General features: G+C 38.4%; 3 protein-coding genes across 5 annotated transcripts in view; all 3 read left to right on the plus strand.

Moving 5' to 3' along the window:
- Positions 1–4115, plus strand: part of coro1ca (coronin, actin binding protein, 1Ca) — a 37133-nt gene extending 33018 nt beyond the window's left edge. For all 3 annotated transcript variants that reach the window (XM_027140733.2, XM_027140743.2, XM_027140752.2), the window contains exons 10-11: positions 92–346; positions 745–4115. In XM_027140733.2, coding sequence (XP_026996534.2) covers positions 92–346; positions 745–864 — 375 coding nt within the window. In that variant the 3' untranslated portion in view covers positions 865–4115. The remainder of the gene's footprint in view (positions 1–91; positions 347–744) is intronic.
- Positions 4116–4253: 138 nt separating this feature from the next.
- selplg (selectin P ligand) lies at positions 4254–8947 on the plus strand. Its single transcript, XM_027140774.2, has 2 exons — positions 4254–4443; positions 4847–8947. The coding sequence occupies exon 2, from the start codon at positions 4856–4858 to the stop codon at positions 5807–5809; it is 954 nt and encodes a 317-aa protein (XP_026996575.2). The 5' UTR covers positions 4254–4443; positions 4847–4855; the 3' UTR covers positions 5810–8947.
- A 215-nt stretch (positions 8948–9162) lies between these two features.
- Positions 9163–19453, plus strand: tmem119a (transmembrane protein 119a). The gene is made up of 2 exons (XM_027139594.2): positions 9163–9284; positions 17545–19453. The coding sequence occupies exon 2, from the start codon at positions 17558–17560 to the stop codon at positions 18224–18226; it is 669 nt and encodes a 222-aa protein (XP_026995395.1). The 5' UTR covers positions 9163–9284; positions 17545–17557; the 3' UTR covers positions 18227–19453.
- Positions 19454–24931: the final 5478 nt, after the last annotated feature.

Raw genomic sequence — 24931 nt, forward strand, 5'->3', positions numbered from 1 at the left:
TAAGATGGTGCTGGCTACTTGTTTTTAGTCATTAAATAATATGGTGGATTAAACTAAATCCCTCCTTTCTCTCTCTCTCTTTGTCTTTCAGTCGGACCTGTTCCAGGACGATCTGTATCCTGACACGGCAGGACCTGATTGCGCCATTGAGGCCGAGGACTGGTTTGAGGGCAAAAACGGCGAACCTATCCTGATCTCGCTCAAGGACGGCTACATCCCAGCCAAGAACCGTGATCTCAAGGTGGTCAAGAAGAACATTCTGGACAACAAGCCGAAGCCCAGCAAGAATGCAGAGAACAACGCCACTGCTCCTGCCCCTAAAACGGCCAGCGCAGCCCCGAGTGTCGTACGTTTCTCACTCCTTATTATTAAGTGCAGTGTAAATGTTTAGATTTGATCTACATAGATTCATATATAACCCTAGAGATTTAGATCTAGATTTATATCAGGAAGCTTCATGCTTTATTTTCCCCACTCTCAAATATGACTCCGCCCACCATGTGGAAAGACAGGAAAATCTTTAGTCTTCAGCGTCCTTCATACATGGCCCTGTGTTACTAAATATGCAGTAACATCATGTCTCATGGGCCTGTAGTATTAATATACATTCTAAATGTCTGCTCCCCAGCTATCACTCCTTCATTCGCATATCACATGTCATGTAAAGAGACTTATTGACTGATACCCCAGAAAATCTTTTCAGGCTCTTTTATTTTAATCCTGTTTTCTTTTTTTTCCTTACAGAAAAGTGACCCCAAATTGGATGAGGTCCTGAAAGAGATCAAATCCCTCCGAGAGCTGGTGAGCAGTCAGGAAAAGCGAATCGCCAAGCTCGAGGAGCAGTTGTCCCAGATGGACGTCTGAAGGACCCAGTCCCCCCCGCCCCTCCCCCAACAACTTTTCAGGAAATTCTATTGGCCAGGTGGGCGGGACTAGTCACTGCCAGTTACTGCGACTTTTTTCCGCCTGAGACCTGCCCAACATTCCAAGACGAACTTTTTTCCCCTCTATTGATTTATTCTTTTTTTTTGTTTTGTTTTTTGTTTTTTAAACCCTTCAACCAGGTACATTTACAAAACGACAGCAAGAAAGAGACTAAGCATAGATCTCTCAAAAGCCAAGGTTTTTTTCTTCTTTTTTTTTCTTTAAACTAAACCTTGTTCCGAAAGTGACACTTGTAATGTTTAGTTTTTTTTTCAAAAGGTGTTAAGCATTCTTTCTTTTCTTATAGTACATAAAAAGAAATTGTGACCAATATTCCAATGTGAAGCATTCGCCAAACTTGTGTATGCTTAGATATTGAAACCAGTATTGCATTCCTCCCCACCCCTTCTTCTTTGTTGCCAAATTTTTAGAGGAAGCTTACATGGGCCTCCTTGACAGTATTTGACCATAGTTTTTTTTTTTTTGTTTTGTTTTTTAAGAAATACACTTAGTCCACATTGTACAAAAAGGGACATTGCAATAGGCTGGTAACGCAAGTGAGGGGATTTATTTGATTTCTTCGACCCTTTAAAAGCTCTACAAGAAATATTCCTGTGTTGATGCTGATTTTAACCAAGCAGGCTGGATGTACAGATTGACAGAGGAAAGCAACAGAGGAAAGCAACATCCACATACTGACACGGTTTTATATTTAGCTTGAACTTTTTTCAGAATTCTGTTTAACATGAACATTTAGAGCCTTTTTTTTGTTTGGAAATGGTTTGTATAGTGGTATAACGTTTCAGCATTATCCGTGAACACTGAACACGGTGTCTCATCGACACTTGTCTGATTTTTCTCATCATTCCAAACTCTTCCCTTCCCCTCTGTCACACCCACCCCCACCCACCCCCAGAATTAGTATCCTATCCTTATTCTAAATGCATGCAATAAAGGTTTTTTTTCTTCCTAATTTCTGAACATATTCCCGAATCTCCCCTCCACCCACGTCTCATTTTCTGTCTTTGGTAAAATAGTTGAGTCAAAAGTTCCACATGATGGTCCATGTTTAAAATATCCAGCAGTTTTTTTTTTGCCCCCTCTACCCCCAGATGATTCTGTATTAACATTTTACATCAAATCAGTTGTTATTCAGACAGGGCCTGATTCTGGCTCATGGTGGATATGTTGATGTGATATTTGAACATCCTGTTAGCCATGTTAGCATTCTTTATCATGCCACCTTTTCCTTATTTTGTTTTTCTTTTTTTTCCCCTTTTGTTAGTATTTACATTTCTAACTCCAAATTGAATCTCGTAAGACTATGTAACTTCCTGGACATGTAGTTCCTCAACATGCTTCAGTGCATCTTGATCTCTAGGCTGATGCCTTTGCCCTACTCTTCTATACTTCCTGTTTCTGTTGTTCAGGAAGTAGTGACTGCCCTGCTCTCTTAGCCATGCAAAACTGACTCTTGCTTTGGGTGTAGCTCAAGTTTGTCTAGACTGTGTCCTATTCTATAAATGAAGAGTAAACGCTGACTCAGGTTAAGACATGCTTAATGGGTAAGGTGCTTCAGGGTCAGGGGAATAAAACAGTGATTTCACACTTGCCTTTTTTCCCCCTCCATCAGAAAAAGTCCATATCTCACTATATATGCTTTATAGCATGTTCATATTATAAGTTGTTCATAATATTGGTAAAAAAAAAATGTATGAGATTTAAGATGATCAGGAGGATGTATGCCATCTAGAGGAATAAAAAAAATCAAGGGAAGTTGAGAATAACAGTTTGTTTGTTATATTGGAATATTGATAATGGAATTTTCCACTCGTAACATCCTATCATCTAAATTTTGACTAACTTTCTATCTTATGATCTGATTGAATGAGAGGTTTTCAAGGGATTTTTTTGGAAGCTCTCAAAAAAATCCTGATGGTTGAGGGAGAAAAAAACACCAAGCGTGAAATCACCGTAAGAACGTTTCTGTTGTAATTCACGTGATTACCTCAGTGTACGGCTCCTGCTACCTTTTTTTCCCGTTTTGGTCTTTGGGCTCTTCTTTCTGGAACTGAGATGTGTTCACAGGTGTCTTAGATCCTCTTTATTGTTGCTCACACCACGTATGAAATGTACAGTACCTTTCTGTCTTATTGTCCCTTCATCAACACTGTTTTAGTTAAGATTTTAGAAGGGATTTTGTTGAGTCAAGAGCTTTATTTACATGTGATGATGGGGGTAAGGTTCTGGAAGAATAGATGTGCCATTTTTTTGATACGCTAGCTAGTGTTTTTTGTTGTTTTAGAGAATGGTGGATGCATGCATGAAAGAGTAAAAAGATTTACTGTTAAGTCTGAATTGGTAGAACAACTTTGGAGGTTTGAGCCTGATTTAGTTTTTGTAGCAACGTATAGAATTGAAATTTTGAACCTTTTATACCGTTGATTTGATTTCTCAAATGTGACTGGTCAGGAGGTGAAACAAAGTATTTGTCATTCATTATTAAATAAATAAATAAAAAAGTGTGTGTTGCTAAATTGCTGTGTTCCTAACACTAAAGTCAATCCACTTCTCAGACACACACACACACTTCATTGCCTAATTATTTTACTTGTATTCCTCCAAAACTATTCCATAAAGCAGTGAAAAGTTTCGTGGTTGTTTTCAAACAAGTAATCGTTTCCAGCTAAGAAAACCACCGGTGTTTATCATGTTACTTTAAAAAGGTATTAAAGGTATTAGCGTCACTGCTCCGTTGACTTGTACTGTATTTGTGTCTGAGAATAATTGGATTTTGTGATTAGGACACCTTGTTGATTTGAATCCCACTGGTTCAAGTGAAATCAAACTTGTTAGTAGTTTTTTCACTGATCCCAATATTATTGTGATGTAAGGTCGTAATGGTTGCTTTTCCCTCCAAGGTTATGGAGTGTTTCTGTGAGTTTTGTGATGTGTTGTAACAGAGTATGTGACAAACCTGAAGGATTTTGGTAAGGTTGATGAGAGCTTGAACTAGAAAGCTTGGAGGATGTGATTTCATGAAATTGCTCTGTAAATATCTCCACTTCTCATTCCAATGCTGCCTCTGTCAAACTGCATAAGAAACTGAAGCCATAGTTTCCAAACTCCCCCTGTTCACTTTAAATGGAACATAAAGTGAATAAATCCAATAAAGTCTGAGGAAAAAAAAATCTGTTTCCTTGTTGTTTGTACACGTGCATCAGATCATGGTCGATGACAGGACGTTGTGGTTTACATGTGAGGTGGAAGCTTAAATTAGTCAGCGTCATTTTCAGTTGCTTAAAACTTGTCAAATTGGGGAACTGCAGATGAAACCAACTGCCTTTATACAGTCTCCCGCTTGCTCCTTTGATGCTTGCGTCACAGGTTGAAACCTCAGCTTGGTCTGACACTGAGGCAACTTCCTGCACTTGAATTTAACACTGCGAAGTTTTTGAAGCGACATAAGCCACTCGAGTCAGAAAGGGCTGCCGACTCGACATCCAGTATTCATACTAGGTATGTGCATATAGGCTTATTTTTCGATATTCTTTTATGTAATCTGTAATTTGTACAATCGTAGATTTGATTTGTAGAAATGATCCGTTTGTTTGTTTATTTTATTTTTACAAATTTTAAAAAAGTCTTTGGTAAGTAGGTAGGGCAAGCAGGAACTTTGTAATAAATGCTGTATTTTTGTTACATTTTTGGAAAATTCACAGATGTACGTGTTACACTCAAGAATAGGAAGTCTGTAAATCTTCCAACACGTGGACATCAACAGAAACTTTGAGACAAATCTTACCTTTTTGGATAAAGATTTTCTCAGTTTTAAAGATACTATCTGTTAGAAATGTTAGAACAATTGCAAAATATGCAGAAAATGCTTAAGTTTTTTGTTTTGTTTTTTGTTGCACAACAGCAAATAGCCATGACTAACAAGCTCAACTTGAGGTCTTTACTTTTTCTTCTCACTGTGAGCTGCTTGGTCACTGGCAGTCATTCTCTTGGTGTAGAAGAGAAGAATCTATTAAATACAACCATCTCCAACTACACGCAGGAATATAACAATGAAACTGAACTTCAGCCCACAAAAGGACCTCCGCAGACCACTAGGATTAGAGATCTGTCCGCTGCAGCTTCCACACCCAGCCAGAATACTTCAGAAAAAGCCCACACTCCGCCTTCACAGGAAAATGGAACTTCTGAAAACCTTTATAACATAGAAGGAACTGAAACAAACAGCAGCATACACCACTCAGCAGGTAATGGAAGCATTGTAGGTACTGAAAGTCCTCCACAATCCTCATTTCCTTCGAGCAATAACAGTTTGGACCCCATCCCACCAAGCTCTTCTTCCACAGTTTCTGCTTCAGGGGGAGGAACGGAAAAAAATGTCACAAATTCTGGCTCTATTGTGAGGACGACACAACATATGGTAGTAGATGAACCTTCCACATCAAGTCCAATTGCGGTTTCATCAACCAGAGAAATAACCACATTGAAGCCAACTAAAAAATATAGCACCCAAAAAATAGACGAATCAACTAACAAAGTTTGTCCTACTTCTGAACCCAAAAGGGAAGGTCTTGTAGGTCGGTGCCTCATTGCCATTGCCAGTTTGACTGCTCTAGCAACCATTTTCATCATGACCACCATCATCTTGGCCACAAAGTTGGCAGGGAACAGATACAGGCATAGGGCAAGCCTGCTTCACGACACCGAGATGGTCTGCATATCTAGCCTCATGAACGATTCTGATCATCCTGTGCCCACCCCAAGGCGCCCGAAAAGCAACGGAGCACTGATCCCCATCACTGAGGATGAAGACGGTGATGATCTCACACTCAATAGCTTCCTGCCTGACACAGAAGCTGTCGCATAGACACTGGAATTGTTAGATTTTGTATGAAAATCTTTAACCTGACTGAAAATAAAAACAACCATGTGTTTGCTTTTTGATGAAAATCAGTCTGGTCCCATCCTCTAAGATTTGATTCTTGATCTGGAGTTTGTGGTGAAGACATTTTTCCTTCATGCTTTTCCTTTACAATTAAACAAAACTGAAGAACTTTGTAACCCTGAAAGAAAATCAAGAAATTCACAGAACTTTACTCATTTGTAAAATACTCAGAACGTCCGCCTGCACTTGCTCTATGCCAAATTTGTCATATCCTGATGCAGAAATAGAGATTTGTTTTTTCTAGAGGCCCAAGAGAACCTGGTTGTTAGCACAGATATTTGTGTTTGTATTGGTCTTGCATAGGAAGTGTGCGAATTTAATAGACTGACAAGAGGAAGTGTGTCAAAGTATGACAGTAGAGCTGCCTAGTGATGGAAACCTTGGGCTGTGGCCTCCTTTCAAACCAAACCAAAAAAACTAAACTCTGATGTAGTTACTTATTTTATTATTCCAGGAAAAAAAAAAACATGCACGTGCAAAATTAACTGTTTTGCACATGTTCTGTTTTTAGTTCTACTCACTTTACTGTTATTTGCATGCTGTAATCTAATTTATATATATATATATATATATATATATATATATATATATATATATATATATATATCACATGTCAGTTGGCTTATTTTGTATAGTTATGTTCCTGTTTTTCAGTCTTTCATGATTCATAAGTTCCTCCAAACATGTCAGCTGCTGCCTTGTTATTAGCATGTGCAAGCAACATCTTTCTGAGCTTTGTCTTTGTGTTAAGCTTCAGGAAGAGGCTCTCAATGGACTCATAGGTTACGCAAGCTCATGGGACAGAAAAGAAGATTCATTATCATGGGTTCTTGCAGTGTGTGGTGCCATGTTGTACATTTAACTGCTTTATCGTGGTTAGCATGGTTTTATAGTTAAAATTATTTTCTATTTTAGGAAAAAGAACTAACTTGCCTGCAGTTACAATCTAAAATACTATAACATATCCTGTCAGAATTTCTTCGTGTCAAGTAAAATAGGGTTAATCGAACATAAACATCTCTAGTATTTATTATAAAACAGCGATCTTAGACAGCAACAAGAACAGGCACCCAGGAGATCTTGATAATAGATTGAATTTAATTTGTATATTTTATTGTATTTATTTTTTTAGAAAAAGCATCTGTATCTAATAACAACCATGCTTACAGACTCCTACCATATTAATAATGGCTTTATCATCCATCGCACACATATACACTTGGAACAACTTAAAGACAGAAGTACAGAACCTAGAGCTCAAGATGGACCTGGAGCTGAGAGACAGTTATTTATTGCTCACAGATTTCCAGTCTAGTCAGTTGACTGACTTATTGGTACAAAAAAATACTGCATTTAAATGGACTGGAACAGTATGTGAGCTTATCAGTATAGAGATATTAGGTTCAATATATCCTATTTTAGTATATAGTGTATTAAAATGTTCATTTCTGTATACATACTGAATGTAACTTGTGTAACTGTATTGCCAAATGTAGGACTGTATATTTTGTTGAGTACAGTACAGTAAAAGCCTGCTCTGTGGAGTTTATTCTCATGGAGGCAAGTTTGTGTTTGTTAGTCTCAAATCTTTTTTCAGCCTTTTAGACTCCTGTAGAGATTTCTTTCTTCTTTTTTTTTTGTAGTGTAGCAAATAAAACAATCATGATGGCATCAAGCTTTACTTGATGAACAGATGAAACGAAGGGCATTTATTTTGTTGTTTTTGTAACATCATCTAGAAAGATGAAATGTGAGCTCAAAACGTTAGGATGAGGTCAAATTGCTCTTGGAGTCAATGATAATGAGAGAACATTAACTGCTCACCTGTGAGACAAATTGATATTTCATTTGTGTGCAGAAATTCTAATGATTTAAAAATAATGTGATGTACCAATTGACTTTGTACAGTCCTTTGTACATTTATACTGTATATACAGTAATATGTAAGCTCTATAGTAGGACTGTACATGGGAGGTTTATTTTAAAACTTGAGTGTGTGTGCGCCTGTGTGCGTGTGTGTGTTTGTGGCCAAAAAGACTGTAATCGCAAAGGCCTGATGAGAGAGAGCAGAAACCTGGTTCAGAAATAAGAGCTACACCCAGCGCCCACAGAGAGCCTCACCCATGGGAGGAGGCACCACATAGGACTTGAAAAAGGGACTTTAAATTGTTTACAATAATTATTAAATGATTAAATATAGAGTGAATACAGTGAATTAAATATAGAGTGAAGAGTGAATTAAATATAGATTAAATACAGTGCATATGCTGGATATGATGTTCAGACCTGGCAATATGATAAATACTTATGTTGTCACTTTAGAACATGTAGGTTTGAGTATTTTGTATAATGCTGATATGAGATTTTCACTTCTAATCTCTCCTTTCAACCATGATGAGCAGAAAAGCATCTCAGCTTGCAAAAAACCTTAAAGCTTGACGTGAATAGACTACAACTGCAGAAGACCACATCAGGTTCACCACGGTTATAAAGAGTGATTATTTGATTTAATATAAACTGGTCATTGCTCTCTGATCTCTCACATTATCGAGGGCTATCAGCCTACAGACCCTCTACTCTGGATGTTTTTATGGTTGTTTTTCATGCTATCCTGTGTAAATGTACAGTATAGACGATTGTGTAAAAATCCCATCAGTTAGTAAAAGTAAATCATTAATCAAATTATAAATGTCATATTCAGGAAAGTTCTCATTCAGTCAAATTATTGTGCATTTAGTTATAGAGAGCTGTAGTGTGTGTTTAATAAATTAGCAATGTATTGGATTAGTGTTAAATCTATAAGGAATTCAGAAATGCTTCTGATTATACAATTCCCACACCAATTATTTATAATCACGCTCTCTTGGGTCACCTACATGAGAATGAGGTTAAGTCTGGATCCTCTCAAGGTTTCATCCTCACATCTTCTCAGGAAGTTTTTTCTAATCAGCATCATCTCAGGCTTGTAATTTCTATTCTGAAATATATATTTCTTTAAAGCTGCTTTGAGAAAATGTCCATTGTTAAGATCGTTATGCAAATAAAATTGAGTTGAATTGGTGTGCGTGATTTTGTCAAAAGTAAAAGATATCAGAGTTTGTGTCATCTATCTGTGTGTGAACTCATCTATGAATCTGGATGCTATCATTAGTTGAATTTGTCCAGAAGAAACCAATCCAACCCTCATGCCATCTTTCCAGAGAGAGGAGGAGAAATGCAGAGGGATTTTTTTTTGTGTGAAGGGAAAACTAACACATAGGCACAATCTGCTTTGCCAGTCTCAGTGCAGCACCAAGGCAGCTGGTCTTCCTCACATTCTTTCTTTCTTTCTTTCTTCATTTCTTTTAATTGCCTTGTGTACCGGACTGATACCCACAGAGAGAACATCTGCATATAAGTAAGTGTTTTTATCCACTTCAAGTGAATGCCTTTTCAAATTAATTTGTATTTCTTTACCCTTTTCTCTAGTGTGTGCAAAACAAAACAAAACAAAAAAAACAGTAATCATGCCAGATAATTATTTTTGGACGCATACTGAATATTAAATATTTAGTCATCTGTGTTTTGCTTTGTAGCTGTTATATGGGGTTAATTACTTTATTAAAACAATACCTGGGTCTTCAGGGTCAAATTCACATTTCACTTTGCTTATAGAAGAATCGTCACAACAGTTTAATTCGATTCAATTTATTTGTATAGCTCTTTTTACAATTGACCTAGTCTCCAAGCAACTTTACAGATGTATAGAAACAGAATAAAAATGGTGATTTTTAAAATTTAGTTAGCATCTATAAAAGCTAAGCTAGGCAAACTACATGTTTAATGGATTCTTTTCCTCAGTCAGTTCATGCTATAATTCATTTTAGACAGTTTTAACTCTCTTGCTGAATGGTGGTTGATTTTCTGGTAGAATAAGTTAACTTACTTGTAGAATTGCAGTTCTGAATTTATCTTGTGTAGAATGATGCCGAACAATATTTCACTCGCTTTTGGTGAACTAACTAGTCGTAGGATTGTTCTCATGATTCCCATCCTTGTAGAATGAAACATTTCTGGCCTTAATTCAGTTGTTGAAAGATATTTTATTGTCCTGTGGAACAGTAATTATTTAGATTTAACTCATTTGGGGAAGAATAATAAAAAAAAATCCAGAAAATGATAATTTACTGGGGTTAATTCACACTTGCATAAAAAAAAACACACAAAATGCAACTGATTATTTTAATTATTTTTTATAGGAATACTATTTCATATTCCATGTAAGATTCCCTCTTCATTTTTACGCCCCATGCACTTTTTCTTGCATCTGTTTTCACTTCCTTTCTAAACTATGCCGCATGCCCCACACTCAGGTTGGTCTGGAATGACAGAGCTGGAAATTTCAGCATGTAATTAAACTCTGTTCTTTCCTCTGGTTTTTGACTGTGCTGCATTCAGCATGCAGGAGACACCCACACATTAGGTTCAGGAGCTCACAGCAAACCTCTCATTAGGATCTGGACTACATCTTACATGGTCTTTATGGCTAATTAATGGACATGAAATCTCAACAGTGTTTAGAAATCAGCATTTATACAGATATTTGAAACATTGCTCTGGGTAGTAAAGAACCAGTTTGGTATTTGTTTTATTCATTTGTTATTGGTGCCTAAACCACACTACATATGTGGATGGAACTGAAATATGGTTTGACCTAACTAGTTAGACTTCCTCTTTTTTTCCATTTCTATTCTAACTATTCTAACTAACTATAACTAATCTTTTTATAGTTTAAGTAAAGTTAGTAATGTATGCATTTAATCAGTTTAAACAGGCTCATGGACTGGGATTTCTGGGATTTGTTCATTAAAAACAATCAGCAGCTGTGTTTAGCTTCTTACTGTGGTTCGACAAGAGCTTGGGTTTCTCTGAAAATAGTTTCTCTGGTTTGGATTGCAGCTGAACCACATAGCAAGAAAGTACCAGTCTAAAGTCTCTCTCTCTCTCTCTCTCTCTCTCTCTCTCTCTCTCTCTCTCTCTCTCTCTCTCTCTCTCTCTCTCTCTCTCTCTCTCTCTCTCTCTCTCTCTCACTCACTCACTCACTCACTCACTCACTCACTCACTCACTCACTCAGTCCAGCTAAATTTAAAGTATATAAAAGGTCTCATTGTTTTTTTTTAGACAGAAAGCTGTGAACTACTCAACATTTAAAGCTAACTCTACAGTATTTCACTGTTTGCTCTGTGGTAAGCAGGTGGTAGCAGTCGGGGGGAAAAATTACAAACCAGGCCTCAATCTCCACCCAAATAAGTAATGGTCTGCACTAACAAAAATAGATTAAACACAGAGGGATGAGAAAAAATATGATGTGAATGCATGAGCAGGGTGCTCACCAGACGTCTTAGTAAGGAGGGCATTAGCAAGAGAAACAACTAAAAGTCCATGGTACCTCTGAAGGCATCCATAGCCAAGATGCAAGAAGCTCTTCATAGGAAAACCATAGCCCAGATTGGTGAGATGCAAGCCATTATCCATGAAAATCAAACCCAGCATGAGCTTCTATGTTTTTATTTTGGGCTGGTGGTGACCCAGTAAACATCTGGGAAAAGGTTCTCTTGTCTTTTTGGTCAGATTGGGTAGTAGTTAACCTTCCAAAAAGACCACAACCCTAAAACTACCAGTGTTATAAAAAACAGGTTTCAACTCAAGAACCAGAATGTTACAGTGACCCAGTCAAAGTCCAGACCCCAGTTTGATTGAGGATCTCTGTTAAGTCTTGCAGGTTTCTAGTCATCCACAATCTCTATCTAAAACGCAACCAAATGCAACCAAAGTTTGCTTTATTATGCAAGAATGCCTGTTTTCTATTGATTTATCCTTTGTACCACAAAACTGAGAGATGTTAGCAGGGTATTTAAAAGACTGTGTCTCCTCATCTGCCTTGAAGCACTGTGCTGATCAGTTATCCCTAGTGTTCACTAACATCTTCAACACCTCACTGGAGATATGCCATGTGCCAACCTGCTTCAAGACCTCCACCATCATCCATGTCCCCAAAAAACCTAGGATCATGGGACCTAATGACTACAGACCTGTTGCTCTGACATCTATAGTAATGAAGTCCTTCGAGCATATCATGCTGTCCCCTGTAAAATCCATCACAGATCCTCTCCTGAACACTCTGCAGTTTGCCTACAGAGCCAACAGGTCTGTAGACAATGCAATCAACATGGCCCTCCACTTCATCCTCCGGCACCTGGACTCCCCTGGAACCTACGCTAGGATCAGTGAAATTGGGAAATATGTCTATGGTTCCTTCTTTCTCCTCCTTTTCTCTCCTCTGCTTGAAGTGGATTACTTTTCTCTGGCTTCCACTTACACTGAGCGGATCGCATAATGGAGCTATTGGGTAAAATGAATCGGAGTTTACATCCCACTGCAGGCCAACATGAGTGATGCACTACAAAACCTGGCAAACCAAATATCCGGCTTTGAGCAAAAAAAAAAAATCCGGATTCTCTTTTTATTATCCTTGGAGACTTTAACAGAGCAAAACTAACACTTGAACTTCCAAAATATAGGCAGCATATTAATTGTCCCACAAGAGAGAGAAAAAATACATTGGATCATTGCTACACAATTCCTAAGGACGCATATCACTCTGTACCCAGGGCAGCCTTGGGGAACTCTGATCACTGCTTGGTTCATCTTATTCCAACATACAGGCAGAAACTAAAATTTGCTAAGCATTTAGTCAACACAGTGAAGAGATGGACCAGTGAGGCAAAGCAGGAACTACAAGACTGTTTTGACTGCACTGATTTGAGTATCTTTGAGGCTGGAACTGAATCTTACATCAGTTTTTTGTGAAGACGTGTGTGTGCCAACCAAAACCTTCTGCAAATTCACTAACAACAAGCCATGGTTCACAGCCAAACTGAAAAAACTTTGACATGCCAAGGAAGATGCTTACAGAGGGGAGGACAACGCCCTGTATAAGCAGGCCAGGAACCTACTGACAAAAGAGTTCAAAATAGCCAAAAACAAGCTTCTCTGGAAAGCTGAAAAGCAGGCCCCAGCACTCAAGTTGTTAAAAGATTGTGAATCGGCTCTTTCAGAGACAGAAGACAAGGACAGCTCCCGGCCCAGACGATGTCTCGCCCTTCTGTCTCAAAGCATGTGCTGACAAACTGGCTCCTATCTTCACGCATATCTTCAACAGATCACTGGAGCTGTTGTAGGTCCCCTACTGCTTTAAACTCTCCACAATCATCCACCGGGATGGGACCCTGTTTGTGGATTTCAGCTCTGCTTTCAACACTTATCATCCTGTCTCTGCTACAGTACATGAAAAGCCCTAGCAGCTGATCGTGCCTGATTCCACCTGCAGGTGGATCACAGACTTCCTGACTGACAGGAGTCAGCACGTGAAATTGTGAAAATATGTCTAATACTCCCAGACTATAAATACTGGCTCATCCCAAGGCTGTGTTCTTTCTCCTCTGCTTTTTTTCTCGTCTGCTTGAAGTGGATTATTTCTCTCGGGCTTCCACTTACACAGAGTGGATCGTGTAACAGAGCTATCGGGTAAAATGAAAGGCAGCGGATTCTGCTTTTACATTAATGAACATTGGTGTACAGATGTCACAGTGCTGCACTACCATTTCCCAAGACCTGAAATGGGAGTCCAACATAAACTCCATTCTCAAAAAGGCCCAGCAGAGGATGTACTTTATACACCAATTAAGGAAGTATGAAAAAATGTAACAACCAAACAACCAAATTATTATTTCACATATGCTGTTGGCATGTTATCCTCAGAGCCAGATAAACAGTTGTTGGACGATTCTTTCTCCTTTCTATGACTCAGTGGAAAATGTGTTTAAGCTTTCTTCACAGTGGTTAAGATCAGATCTAGATAAATGGCAAGTAACAATAATTAGGCAATATGTAACAAAGGCTGTATTTTTATGTAAGTTCTATTTATTTCAATCAATCAAGGGAACTGATTCCCTTAAGCCAGGGGACGGCAACCTTAAACACTCAAAGAGCCATTTGGACCTGTTTCCCACAGAAAAAAAAACACAGGGAGCCACAAAACCGATTTGACATCTACAATGAAGATAACACTGCATATATCGTTTTTAACCTTTATGGAAAGTATAGAAAAAACTGTAGTGTGTTGCATTTATAAAATCAATGAACTGCTACCGAGTAAACGAAATTTTATTTCTGCAGACACCAAAAAAATATTTTGAACAGTTTGAACTAACCTTAGCAAAAAAGACGCTGGGTTGAAGGTTACTTCCCAATAAAATGTTTAATGTCTAATTGAGTCCTCTTTGTATTCATGACTTTGTATTCATAAGTTTTTAAGACAGGCAAGCGTGCCATCTCCAAGCATACATGAATACATTGGCTATTGTGTAGATTCTTTTTTTTGATTGGCTGATAAGTGTCAGGCTCGACTAAGAACTCCAGGTGACGCGCTTGATTCCTGCCCGGTTCCATATAGACAGCGGTCCAGACAGATACATTTTGGGTGCTGCGGCTTATTAAATATATGATAAATAGTCAAAAAGATTTTCTGCATGAGAACTACCATGTGTATGACGCATATTTTGAGCGACAAAAAATTAAACACGGTTTATGTTACAAGAGCATCATAACCTTAGAACTTAGAATTTTTTTTTTTTTAAAACACACTAAAATAAAATAAATTTAAATTAAATATTTATTTTCAAAATCTACAGGGAGCTGCAGCAGAGGGATGAAAGAGCCACTTGTGGCTCCGGAGCTGTGGGTTGCCGACCCCTGCCTTAAGCCATTTTCATTTATATAATCATATATAAAACTTCAACATATTCTTGGTTACTCTTACCAAGTTAAGTCCACTTAGTCCACCAAATTAAGTTTAAAGAAATAATTAAGAATCAAAGTTAAAACAGTTTGCTTATGTGCTTACACTAACTCACGCCAGCACTTTATCCATCAAAGGATTGTGGTGGATCTGGGGTTTATCTCACGAACACTGGACATGAACTTTCGAATGTACCTTGATTGGATGCTATTCTATTGTAGGGCCTCATGCACAAAAACATCTTAGCTAATCTATCTACTGGTATGTTTTTGGGAGGAAACCTGAGAACTCTCAATACAAGAATCAAACCCATAGGATAAAGGCTGTAGGATCCTGGAGCTGTATTATCAGAATCAGAATCAGAATCAGGTTTTATGCCAAGTGTGTTGACACACACAAGGAATTTGGTTCCAGCTGTTTGTGACTCTCAAGAGTACAGACATAAATAACAATGTACTATACAAGATAATACAGACTATACAAAAAATGCAGGTGTGATACAATAGATATTATGAGTATTAAATGTATACAAAATATATGACTGATCAGTTATGTACATAAAGCGTGGGAAGTGCAAATAACCATATTGTGCAATATTATGCTTTTTATACAATATGCAGCAGCAGTAGTGCGTGTAACATACAGTACACAGATGATGTGATGACTGACAGTTCTGATAATGCAGTACTTATGCTATGAAGCAGGGAATAAAATTATTGTGAGTTGGTAATCAGGGTGATTGCTTGGGGAAAGAAACTGTTCCTGTGTCTGGCAGTTTTAGTAAGCAAAGTTCTGTAGCGCCTGCCAGAATGGAGGAGCTGAAAGAGGTTGTGTCCAGGGTGCGAAGGGTTGCAGAGTTGATTTTTCCTGCTCAGTTTCTGGTTCTTGTGTCGTACAAGTCATGGGGAGTGGGCAGGGGGGCACCAATTATTTTTTCTGCTGTTTTAACTGTGCGTTGCAGTCTGTTTCTGTCCTGTTTTGTTGCTGCACCAAACCAGATGGTGATGGTTGTGCACAGGACAGATTCAATGACTGCAGTGTAGAACAGCATCAACAGCTCCTGTGGCAGACCAAACTTCCTTAATTGGCATAGAAAGTACATCCTCTGCTGAGCCTTTTTGATGATAGAGTTTATGTTGCACTCCCATTTCAGGTCTTGGGAAATGGTAGTGCCCAGAAACTTGAAGGCCACCACAGATGACACCGGGGTGTTGGTTATTGTGAGGGGGAGTAGTGTTGAGGGGTCTTTCCTAATTTCCACTTTCATCTCCACAGTTTTGAGGCTGTTTAGCTCTACACTATTCTGACTGCACCATAGCACCAGCCGCTTCACCTCCTGCCGGTATGCAGACTCATCGCCATCTTGGATGAGACAGATAAGCGTAGTATCATCTGCAAATTTCAGGAGTTTAACAGTTTGGTCACTGGAAGTGCAGTCATTAGTGTAGAGGGAGAATAGCAGTGAGTAGAGGACACATCCCTGTGGAGCACCAGTGCTGATTGTCCGAATGCTTGAGATGACACCTCCCAGTCTCACCAGTTGTTTCCTGTCTGTCAGGAAGCTGGTGATCCACTGACAGATGGAAGAAGTTATAGTGAGCCTTAGGAGTTTGGAGTGGAGAATTTTCAGGATTATTGTATTAAAAGTAAGGCTGGGCAAGTTAACACGTTTTTATCGCGTTAACGCATTAATTAATTAACGCCGACAATTAGTTCATCGCACGTTAACGTACTTTTTATTTTGAAAGTCCGTTGCTCACTGCGTTTGAATACATAGATAGACTGGGTCACAGGAGGGGTGGGATGTTTATCAGTAGGCTACTGGCTGCTTGGGATGAGCGTCATCACGCATCTCAACCAATGAAAGCATTTGGTGTGTGCCTAAGAGAGGTAAAACAGTCTTGCAGGCCTTTCCACACTGATGCAGGGTTGTTATCTGAAAACCTACTTTTCAGCTTTTCAGAGTAGCTTCTTTTGGCTTTATTGTTAGCCATTCAGTCATGATAGTCACTTATCAGGACTTTTTAAGAAAATAATTTTATGAAACCTTTAATCATTTTAATCGATTACTTGGCCTAGAATAGTCACTATTTGTTAACTAGCTAAATAAAAGTTAGGTTCAAGCTAACATATGTAACCAGACTTAAGTCTGATATTACATTTAAACACAATTGAGTAGTGATGACTCATTCCACTGTTGTACCGTCTAATCTAAAAGGCCAAACGTTTGTCTACAAAGACAAACAGGAAGCTGAGAAGCCACAAAACATTTGCTTACACTTCCCATTTACAGACAATGGCAGATCTAATAAATGATCTGCTGATTTTTGTTCTGTGGCCATTGTTTACATAGAACATAAGAAGAAAGGGAGATTTGGTCATGTTTAAGGTCATATACTATTTGTCCACAGTCACCAAAAGCTTTTGAGAGCAGTTGCAACATATAATGTTATTATAAGCTATGTAGTATTTTATTTGTAGAAATCAAACAATTTTTTTATTTTTGTTATTGTCCTTCAGCTGCGCCGTGTTTGGGGTCACCAAGAGAGATCATCTGATCATCACACGTTTTATGCCATTCCTGTTGCAACCTAGCCATTTTATGTTAACCCTTCCAGTGGCTGGGTTTGCTCCCTGCCCGTGGGTCAAAACCTGGATGCGGTGGTGAGAGCACAGAATCCTGCCACTGGACCACGAAGGGATCCAGAGTTTTGTTAATTACAATCATTTTATTGCTAGGCAATGGGGGATGCTATTTCTAGGGAATGGGGGATAATATACCCTTGATTCATGTATGCTTTTTTCATTGTCTTTCAGGTGTAATACTGCCATGTCATCCATGTGTCCACGTCTAGCCTTTGTACTCCTCTTTGCCTTTTCAGGCTGGAACTGCTCTACCACGGCATTCCCTTTTAACACATCTGTGGAGAGCAGTGGAGACGAACCGGAACTGATTTTCCCGATATCCCATGCCACCCACTTACCTCCACCCTCACCCACACCTATACTTAGCATCACCACTACCTTCATCCGCATCAAGCACTTCCTGTTTCACGAGGTGGTGGATTTCCTGCGTGACAATATGCTTCTTATCATTGTGGTGATGTCACTGCTCATTGTCATTATCTTCATTGCCTGTTGTGCTTCAGCCATGAGCCATAAACGCAAACTCGAAGCCTACTATCCACCCAAGAAACATGCACCCAGGAAATACATGGCTGTACCAAGCAAGGGGGTGGAGCAAAGCCTGCTGGTGCCAAACAATGTCACCACTAGCTACCTGCGTGCTCCGTCTAAAGCTCTAGTTGGTGAAAAGGGCAAAGATCCTAGACCAAAGCCGAAGGAGGTTCAGAAAGCGGAAGATGTCGAGGAAGTAGAGGTGCAAAAGGAAGAAGAAAAGAAGAAGGAGGAGCCCAAGCCAAGCACATCCACGGCAGGTAATGGCCAGGTACTTGTGTGCACCTGCCACCTGAGGAAAGCAAATCAAGCCTCGCAGTAAGAAAGCAGATTGGTTGTTGAGGAATGCCTCTCTTCAAAGGACTTGTTGATTTGGGATAAATACATCTCTTGTTAATTCATTGGATTGATATAAAGCTACAGAACCTTCCGCTTCTGGCATCAGTTATTCAATGTTGCAATCCAAGCAGTATGTTGAGCTGAATTTAAAAGATTCATCTTTTATACACCATCTTAAAGAATACTATCCTTTGAATTGAGCAATCCTTTTGCATCTTGAAAATGTTCTCACTTTCTGGCTTTGTTGGATATTAATTGGAGGTTTTTAATCCCATTTCACTAAACACCCTCATTCTGAGATAACACAATCACCATATAGAAAAATGTTATGTAATGTTATACATAAAGCATGTTTTTAATATTTAGGTTTTAAAGTTTATTCTATCTGAAATCATCAATGACTGTCTGAGGTGTTCATTACCAAAACCAAGGGTGAGTATTAAATAAGGAATAAAACAATTAGGAGTCTACTGGTTTAGCAAAACAATCAATGATGTGGAAATGTGATGTGGCTAAGTTACTGTTATCGCCATCGTGTTTATTGTTTTCATATAATCCCTAACTGTTTTTTGTCATATTACCACATAATTTTTTTTATTTTGATGAGCCACACATGGTACTTGTTACATTTAATGTTTTAGTATATAAACCTCTGATTTGCAGCTTGCATTATTGTTAGAGCTGCTGTTATAGAAAATTAATCATCATCTTTTGACCAATCAGGTTCAAGAATTCAACAGTGTTGTGGTATAGATCTTGTCTGTTAAAGGTGGTATGATTCTAAACCTGTTTGTTGCCTTTTTTTAGTTTATTTGACTTGAAATATGCATTACTGTTTACATGAACTCATTAATAACAAAAATATTCACTATCATCATGTGGTACAATTTATTTTGTTTACAATGCTAGAAATAAAACCTTAAAACTCCTGACTTGAGGAGCCATGTGATATTAGATCAATTTTTTTACACTTTAATCTTTTTTCACACTTTCATATTTATGTAGCTAAACACTGGGTCTGGATTTGACCCTGATACCCAACACATACAACATCTAACCAGTTATAAACAGAATTGTTATCTAATATTTTGTGTATTCAATTTTGTACTGTCTTTGTTAAGTGGCCTTTAGCAACTGCTTAATATCTGTTTTTTTCCACTTATATATAAGTATACTTTATAATATCTTACATTAAATAATTTTCTCATTCCATGATACAATTTTGTCTTTACTGTGTAAAAACTGCACAAATTACTACTTTAATACCTGCCTAAATAAAATGTGGTATACTGTATAGAAATTAAAAGAGCCAGCTTCTATGAGTTATCAGGGCGAAGCCACAATCTTATTATCTCAAGAACATTTGTAAGTAAAATTCAGGCTAGGAGTGATTTATTTTGTCATGGATGCAGCCCTTGAAAAAACTACTGATATTTTAGTTTCTAGTGTAGGATATAATTTGATTGGCTGAAATATTATTTATTTTGTCCCAAAAATGTAAAGGCCTTTAGGATTCTTAAAAATATCATGCTTAATTTCTATATAGACCTGAATAGAACCCAAATGTATCCCATAATAATTCCTGTAGAAGTGGTTGTGCAGGATATTTATGCTTTGGAAATGAAGACATTTTTCTCTAGGAATCTTATAGAAATGTCTCTTTAAAAGAATCTTTTAAATTGTTGAGAAGGGAGCCAATCTGTGAGAGAATTACACAGATCCAAAACACTTCCAAGACTCTATCCCTTCATGCTGAGATTTTACAGCACTTCGCTGACACATCTGTGACAAATTATTGAGCAAAAATACAGTTGTGGGTGTATTGAATGTAAAAAGAAAGGCATTTTTCTCATCCAATGCCCCAAACTAAAATAGATATAGTAAACATAGCACAGATGCAAATTACACAAAAGGACAGAAAACAGAACTGTATATTTACAATGTTTTTGGTTTTCCAGCTAAAGGGTTGCAATTTGTGTGCCATGTTTGGTATTTAGAGAAAACATGGCTTGATCCCAGCAGATCAGGGCACATTTAAAATGTGAAAATCATAAAGCTATCTATCTGCCTCTGTGTGTGTCTTTAATGCCACTGATGAAACAATATGACTTTAACATTATGGATTGTTCAACCTTATGGACGGATGTGAAATTTTAGCTTCCGATCTATTATAAATAAATACAAACACATTTAAATATATATCATATTAATCTTGAATTTTGTATTCTATTAATCTTAATACTATTGTTAATAATAACCTTTTGTTCTATGTTTATGTTCTGTAAAGCTGCTTTGTAAAAAGTGCTGTACATATAAACTTGAACTGAATTGACTTGAATAAAAAAAACTGTTGTCTATGCATTTCAACAAAATGTAAAAAGAAGTGGAAAGCAATGAGCCTTTTATGTCAAACAGCTGTAGATGTGCAGTTAGGTAGGTTGGCACTGATTAGTGTCTCAGCACTGTTCAAACTGTTCTGGCCCAAGCAATGCCATAGAAATGGCTCTATTGTCCTATTGTCGCACACAGTCTGCTATACAAAATTCAATCAATATTTCAAAAGGCCATTAGGAGAACTGCTGTTCCATGTTATTCTGAAAATAGGTCTGTGTTGGGACTCTTAGATTTGCCCTTGAATTGAACAGAATATACTCTCAGTTTGAGTCTCTCCCTATTTTCTTGATGATGGCAGTTTGGGCAAGAAATTAAAACATGTATGTTCTCTCAAATGATATACATCCCCACTGCTGTCATTTGATGTTTTTCTTTTTAACTTCTGTCCAGGTGCGATTGTTGTATCTTTTAAAGTTTAAACGCAAAAATCCATTCGATCACCTTGTCCACATAATGCTGCACTCATAAACAGTTTAAAAGTAATAATTTAGTAATCACTGAATAATTTACTACGTTTACATATGACACGAAATACGCTACCTGTAGATCGGTATCGGGCAAAAATGCAAATGAGGTTTATAAATGAAAACAAAGTCACCATTGCAATGGCACAAGGCCCCATGTTGGCAACTTCTAAAGTAAACCAGAGAAAGAGTCTCTGCAACCGGAGCACTTAAAACGGTCTCAGCCTTCAGCTCAAGTTGCCCATCTTTTGTGCCTTTGGCGCTGAATTATTTTGGGAAACTGCCACCCATTTGCACCCTCCCCTTCCTCAAAGGCTTAGCAAGGGGCTTGATCAGTTTTTGAAAACATATGAAAATGACCACATAACTCATCCCTATTAACCTTCCTTACAGGACTGCACTAATGAGAGCATCAAAATCCCTGGACTATCCTCAAATCATCTTATATCTATTTATTTTGGATATAGGTGCAATTTTTTAAATTTTGAATTCTGTACATACTGGGCTTTCACACTGATAGTAAAATCAACAGGATGACACGGATCTTACATGGCAAAGAAGACACAAAACAGGTAAGGCAACACCTTAAGACTACCATTAAAGTTTGATAGGCTGTTGCCTGGAATTGTCTGAACACAGAGCAGTGCAGTTTCTGGAAAGGGAAACTTGCTGAAAAGGGAGACTGATGACTGAGAGATGAATGGCTCCATTAGCGGACTGTGTATCTTGTCCTGTTTAAGAAACAGGAACCAGGAGAGCATGAGGATGGTGAGTGAGTGAACCTGTGACACTTGTATTGGACATGAGCATCTGTAGTTAATAGGAAATTGACAAGATGTTCAAATTTAGTAGCAGGGCTGAATCATAACTAGCCTAATCATAACCATATTTTTTTTTTTTGTGGAAATGGAATGTCTTATTTTTATACTTCCTTTTCACATCTATCTTGTTTCTACAGTTTTCTTGAGCGATTTTTTGGCAAGTAATATGCTTTCTTTTAATTTGAATTAAATAACTAATTCTACCTAAATAAATATTGTTACTGTGTGCATATGTTAATTCTTTCTTCGTTATTCTTTTTTTTTCCTCTTTCCTATCAGTGAGCCATGTGCCTTCACCTCCCACTTGTACTTTTGCTGTTGTTCTGCTGTCTTATCACCTGCCTCCCACTACTATTCTCATGCCCTCCAGGGTGCTGCTGTCCTCGCCCAGGGGTTTTGATCCTGTGTGAGTCACTGGGACTCCATGTCCTCCCTCGCTCTGTTCCCCTCACCACCTCAGCTTTGTCTGTGGCACGAAACCACCTGTGCAATATAGACAACGTCCTGAGGCAGTACTCCAGCCTGCAGGAGTTGAGCCTTGGCCATAACCGGCTTGAACGCTTCCCCCGTGGCCTTCCAGCAAGTCTGGAAAGTCTGCAGCTCCAAGAGAACCGAATTACCTTCATCACATCTGGGGATCTTAGGAACCTTAGGAATCTGACACGGTTGGACCTGGAAGACAATCGCATTCGGGCCATACAGCCTGGTGCACTGCTGAACCTGATGCGGCTGAGGATGCTGTCTCTGAAGGGGAACCAGTTGTCAAGTCTGCCATCACACCTTCCAGGTTCACTAATGCACCTAGACGTGTCTGCCAACTGCATTTCAACATTGGATTTGCCTTCGCTTGCTGTGTTGGTCAACCTTCAGGTCCTGAAGATTAACAGCAACTGCTTACGCTCAGTGCCTGAGCATGCGTTCGATGGCCTAACCCGTCTTCACTCTTTGGAGCTGGCTAACAACCTGTGGGTTTGTGAATGTAACATCATGTACCTGTACCGGTGGCTGCTGATGGACAGGTTACGCATGGCAACAGATCTGGTATGTACAGCACCATTACACCTGGCACATAAGCTGCTTTTGACTCTCTCTGTTGTGGCCATCTGTCCAAAAATCCTTATGCCTAGTGAGAAATTAGTATTATTCAACACTTCCAAGGTAATGCTGGGAAATTCTTCAAAAGAATCTCCAAATCCTACTTCTGATACAAATAGAAATGTAAGAACCTCCTGTAGAACTTCTCTTGTGAACTTAAATGGAAAGCTCCCCTCAGCTGTTAACCATACAGTATCTAGGTCTCATCAGTCAAACCAATCCTCTTTGGATGGGTTAAGCTATGAACAGTGTTTGTTACTAAACTCCACTTACCTTGTCCCTCAGACAACACAAACACCACACATCCCAACAGCAGATGAGGATCCCAGTTGTAGGAACAACACAAACAGTGTCCAAAAAGGTTTCTTAAGCACTTCAGTCCCTATATTCTTCACCATTGACACAGGAGTGCAGGTTGAGGCCACTCCTCGAACCTTGACCCAGACAAGTGGCCCAGCACTTGTGTCACTACTCTCTGTGCTGTGTGTGTTGACAGGACTGCTCCTAGTAATTGTAATCCTAGTGCTTAGAAGCCTCCTGTGGAGAACTCAAAGTGTCGCTCCTCTTCAGTCAACAGTGAGCAGTCAAACAAACTCTTAATTTTGTGGTTTGGACTGCTGAAAGGATTATAGGTGCTCCCCTGTCCACCCTTCAAGAAGTGTAAATATCCAGAGTGAGGAAAAGGGCTCAGAAAATCACTCTGGATCCCTCACAACCAAGTCATTTGCTTTTTGACCTTTTACTATCTGGTTGGCGCTACAGATCCCCCCAAATACCAGCACAACCAGGCACAAGAACAGTTTCTTCCCCCAGGCAATCTACCACAAGAACAGTTAAATGTTCCACCAATTACACAATAACAATATGAAATAATCTTATATTTATTTGTTACCGCCTGCATCCTAATACATGCCTGCATCACATTCTATTCTATTCCATTCCATTCTATCATCTATAGCACAACTGTGCATACAATTTATGTATTTTTCAATTTTTTTTTTTGTCTATTTGTATTTACATGTGTGTTTTTATTTATTTATTTATTTTCATCTTATTTTTAATGTCTGTGTTGTTATTGCCTCTGTGTACTGGAAGCGTATGACACAAACAAATTCCATGTATGTGCAATCATATTTGGCAATAAAGTCTGAGCCTGATGTTGTCCAGTTGCTGTCCGTAGAGTCCAGTGAGAGACAAAGGGAGAGTTCTTGGTTATCGATGTACACCACACCTTCAACTCATAGCATTGAAGATAATATTGTGACTGACGTGAAAGAATGAGAATTGGTGTTCTAAATGTCTTCTGTTTTATGCTAGGTAGTCAGTCCACCCACCAAAGAAAAAAAATCATTAAATATGACCAAAAACATGAAGGAAGCAGGTCTTTCTCGCAAAGAATGATTATGTCTTTTATAAGAAAAGACTACAGCAAAACATTCATACTGGACAGTAATGGGAGGTTGTTCCTTTTAAGGTTCTCTAAAATAACATTTACTGCTTCAGTTAAAGAGACATTTACACCATAAGTAATGTTAACAAGTGACACATTTAGGTTAAATTAGTTGAAGTCGTTAATGAAATACACCTGCATCCACTAATGTTCATTAAATCTGTTGTTAATCACTGAAATTTGTAAATTCATAACTGTGAATCATCTAGTGCCATCTGGTTTATATGTGTATATATTAACACCAATATCAGCCTCATATAAGCCTTTTTGTTAATGTTAAAAATGGTGCATTAATGTGCAAACTCATCGTCTATATAGGGGGATGTGGTAGCTCAGTGGTTAAGGTGTTTGACTACTGATCAGAAGGTCATTGGTTGGAATCCAATGTCCACCAAGTGGCCTTTAACCCTCAATTGCTCAGCTGTATAAACTGAAATAAAAAATAGAGTTTCTGCTAAAAGCTG

Source organism: Tachysurus fulvidraco, chromosome 9 (assembly GCF_022655615.1).
Source record: "Tachysurus fulvidraco isolate hzauxx_2018 chromosome 9, HZAU_PFXX_2.0, whole genome shotgun sequence".
NCBI classification, from domain to species: Eukaryota; Metazoa; Chordata; class Actinopteri; order Siluriformes; family Bagridae; genus Tachysurus; species Tachysurus fulvidraco.

Bases quoted from the DNA above. Each gene is read 5' to 3' on its own strand.
- selplg (XM_027140774.2), top strand. From the start codon at position 4,856: ATGACTAACAAGCTCAACTTGAGGTCTTTACTTTTTCTTCTCACTGTG.
- tmem119a (XM_027139594.2), top strand. From the start codon at position 17,558: ATGTCATCCATGTGTCCACGTCTAGCCTTTGTACTCCTCTTTGCCTTT.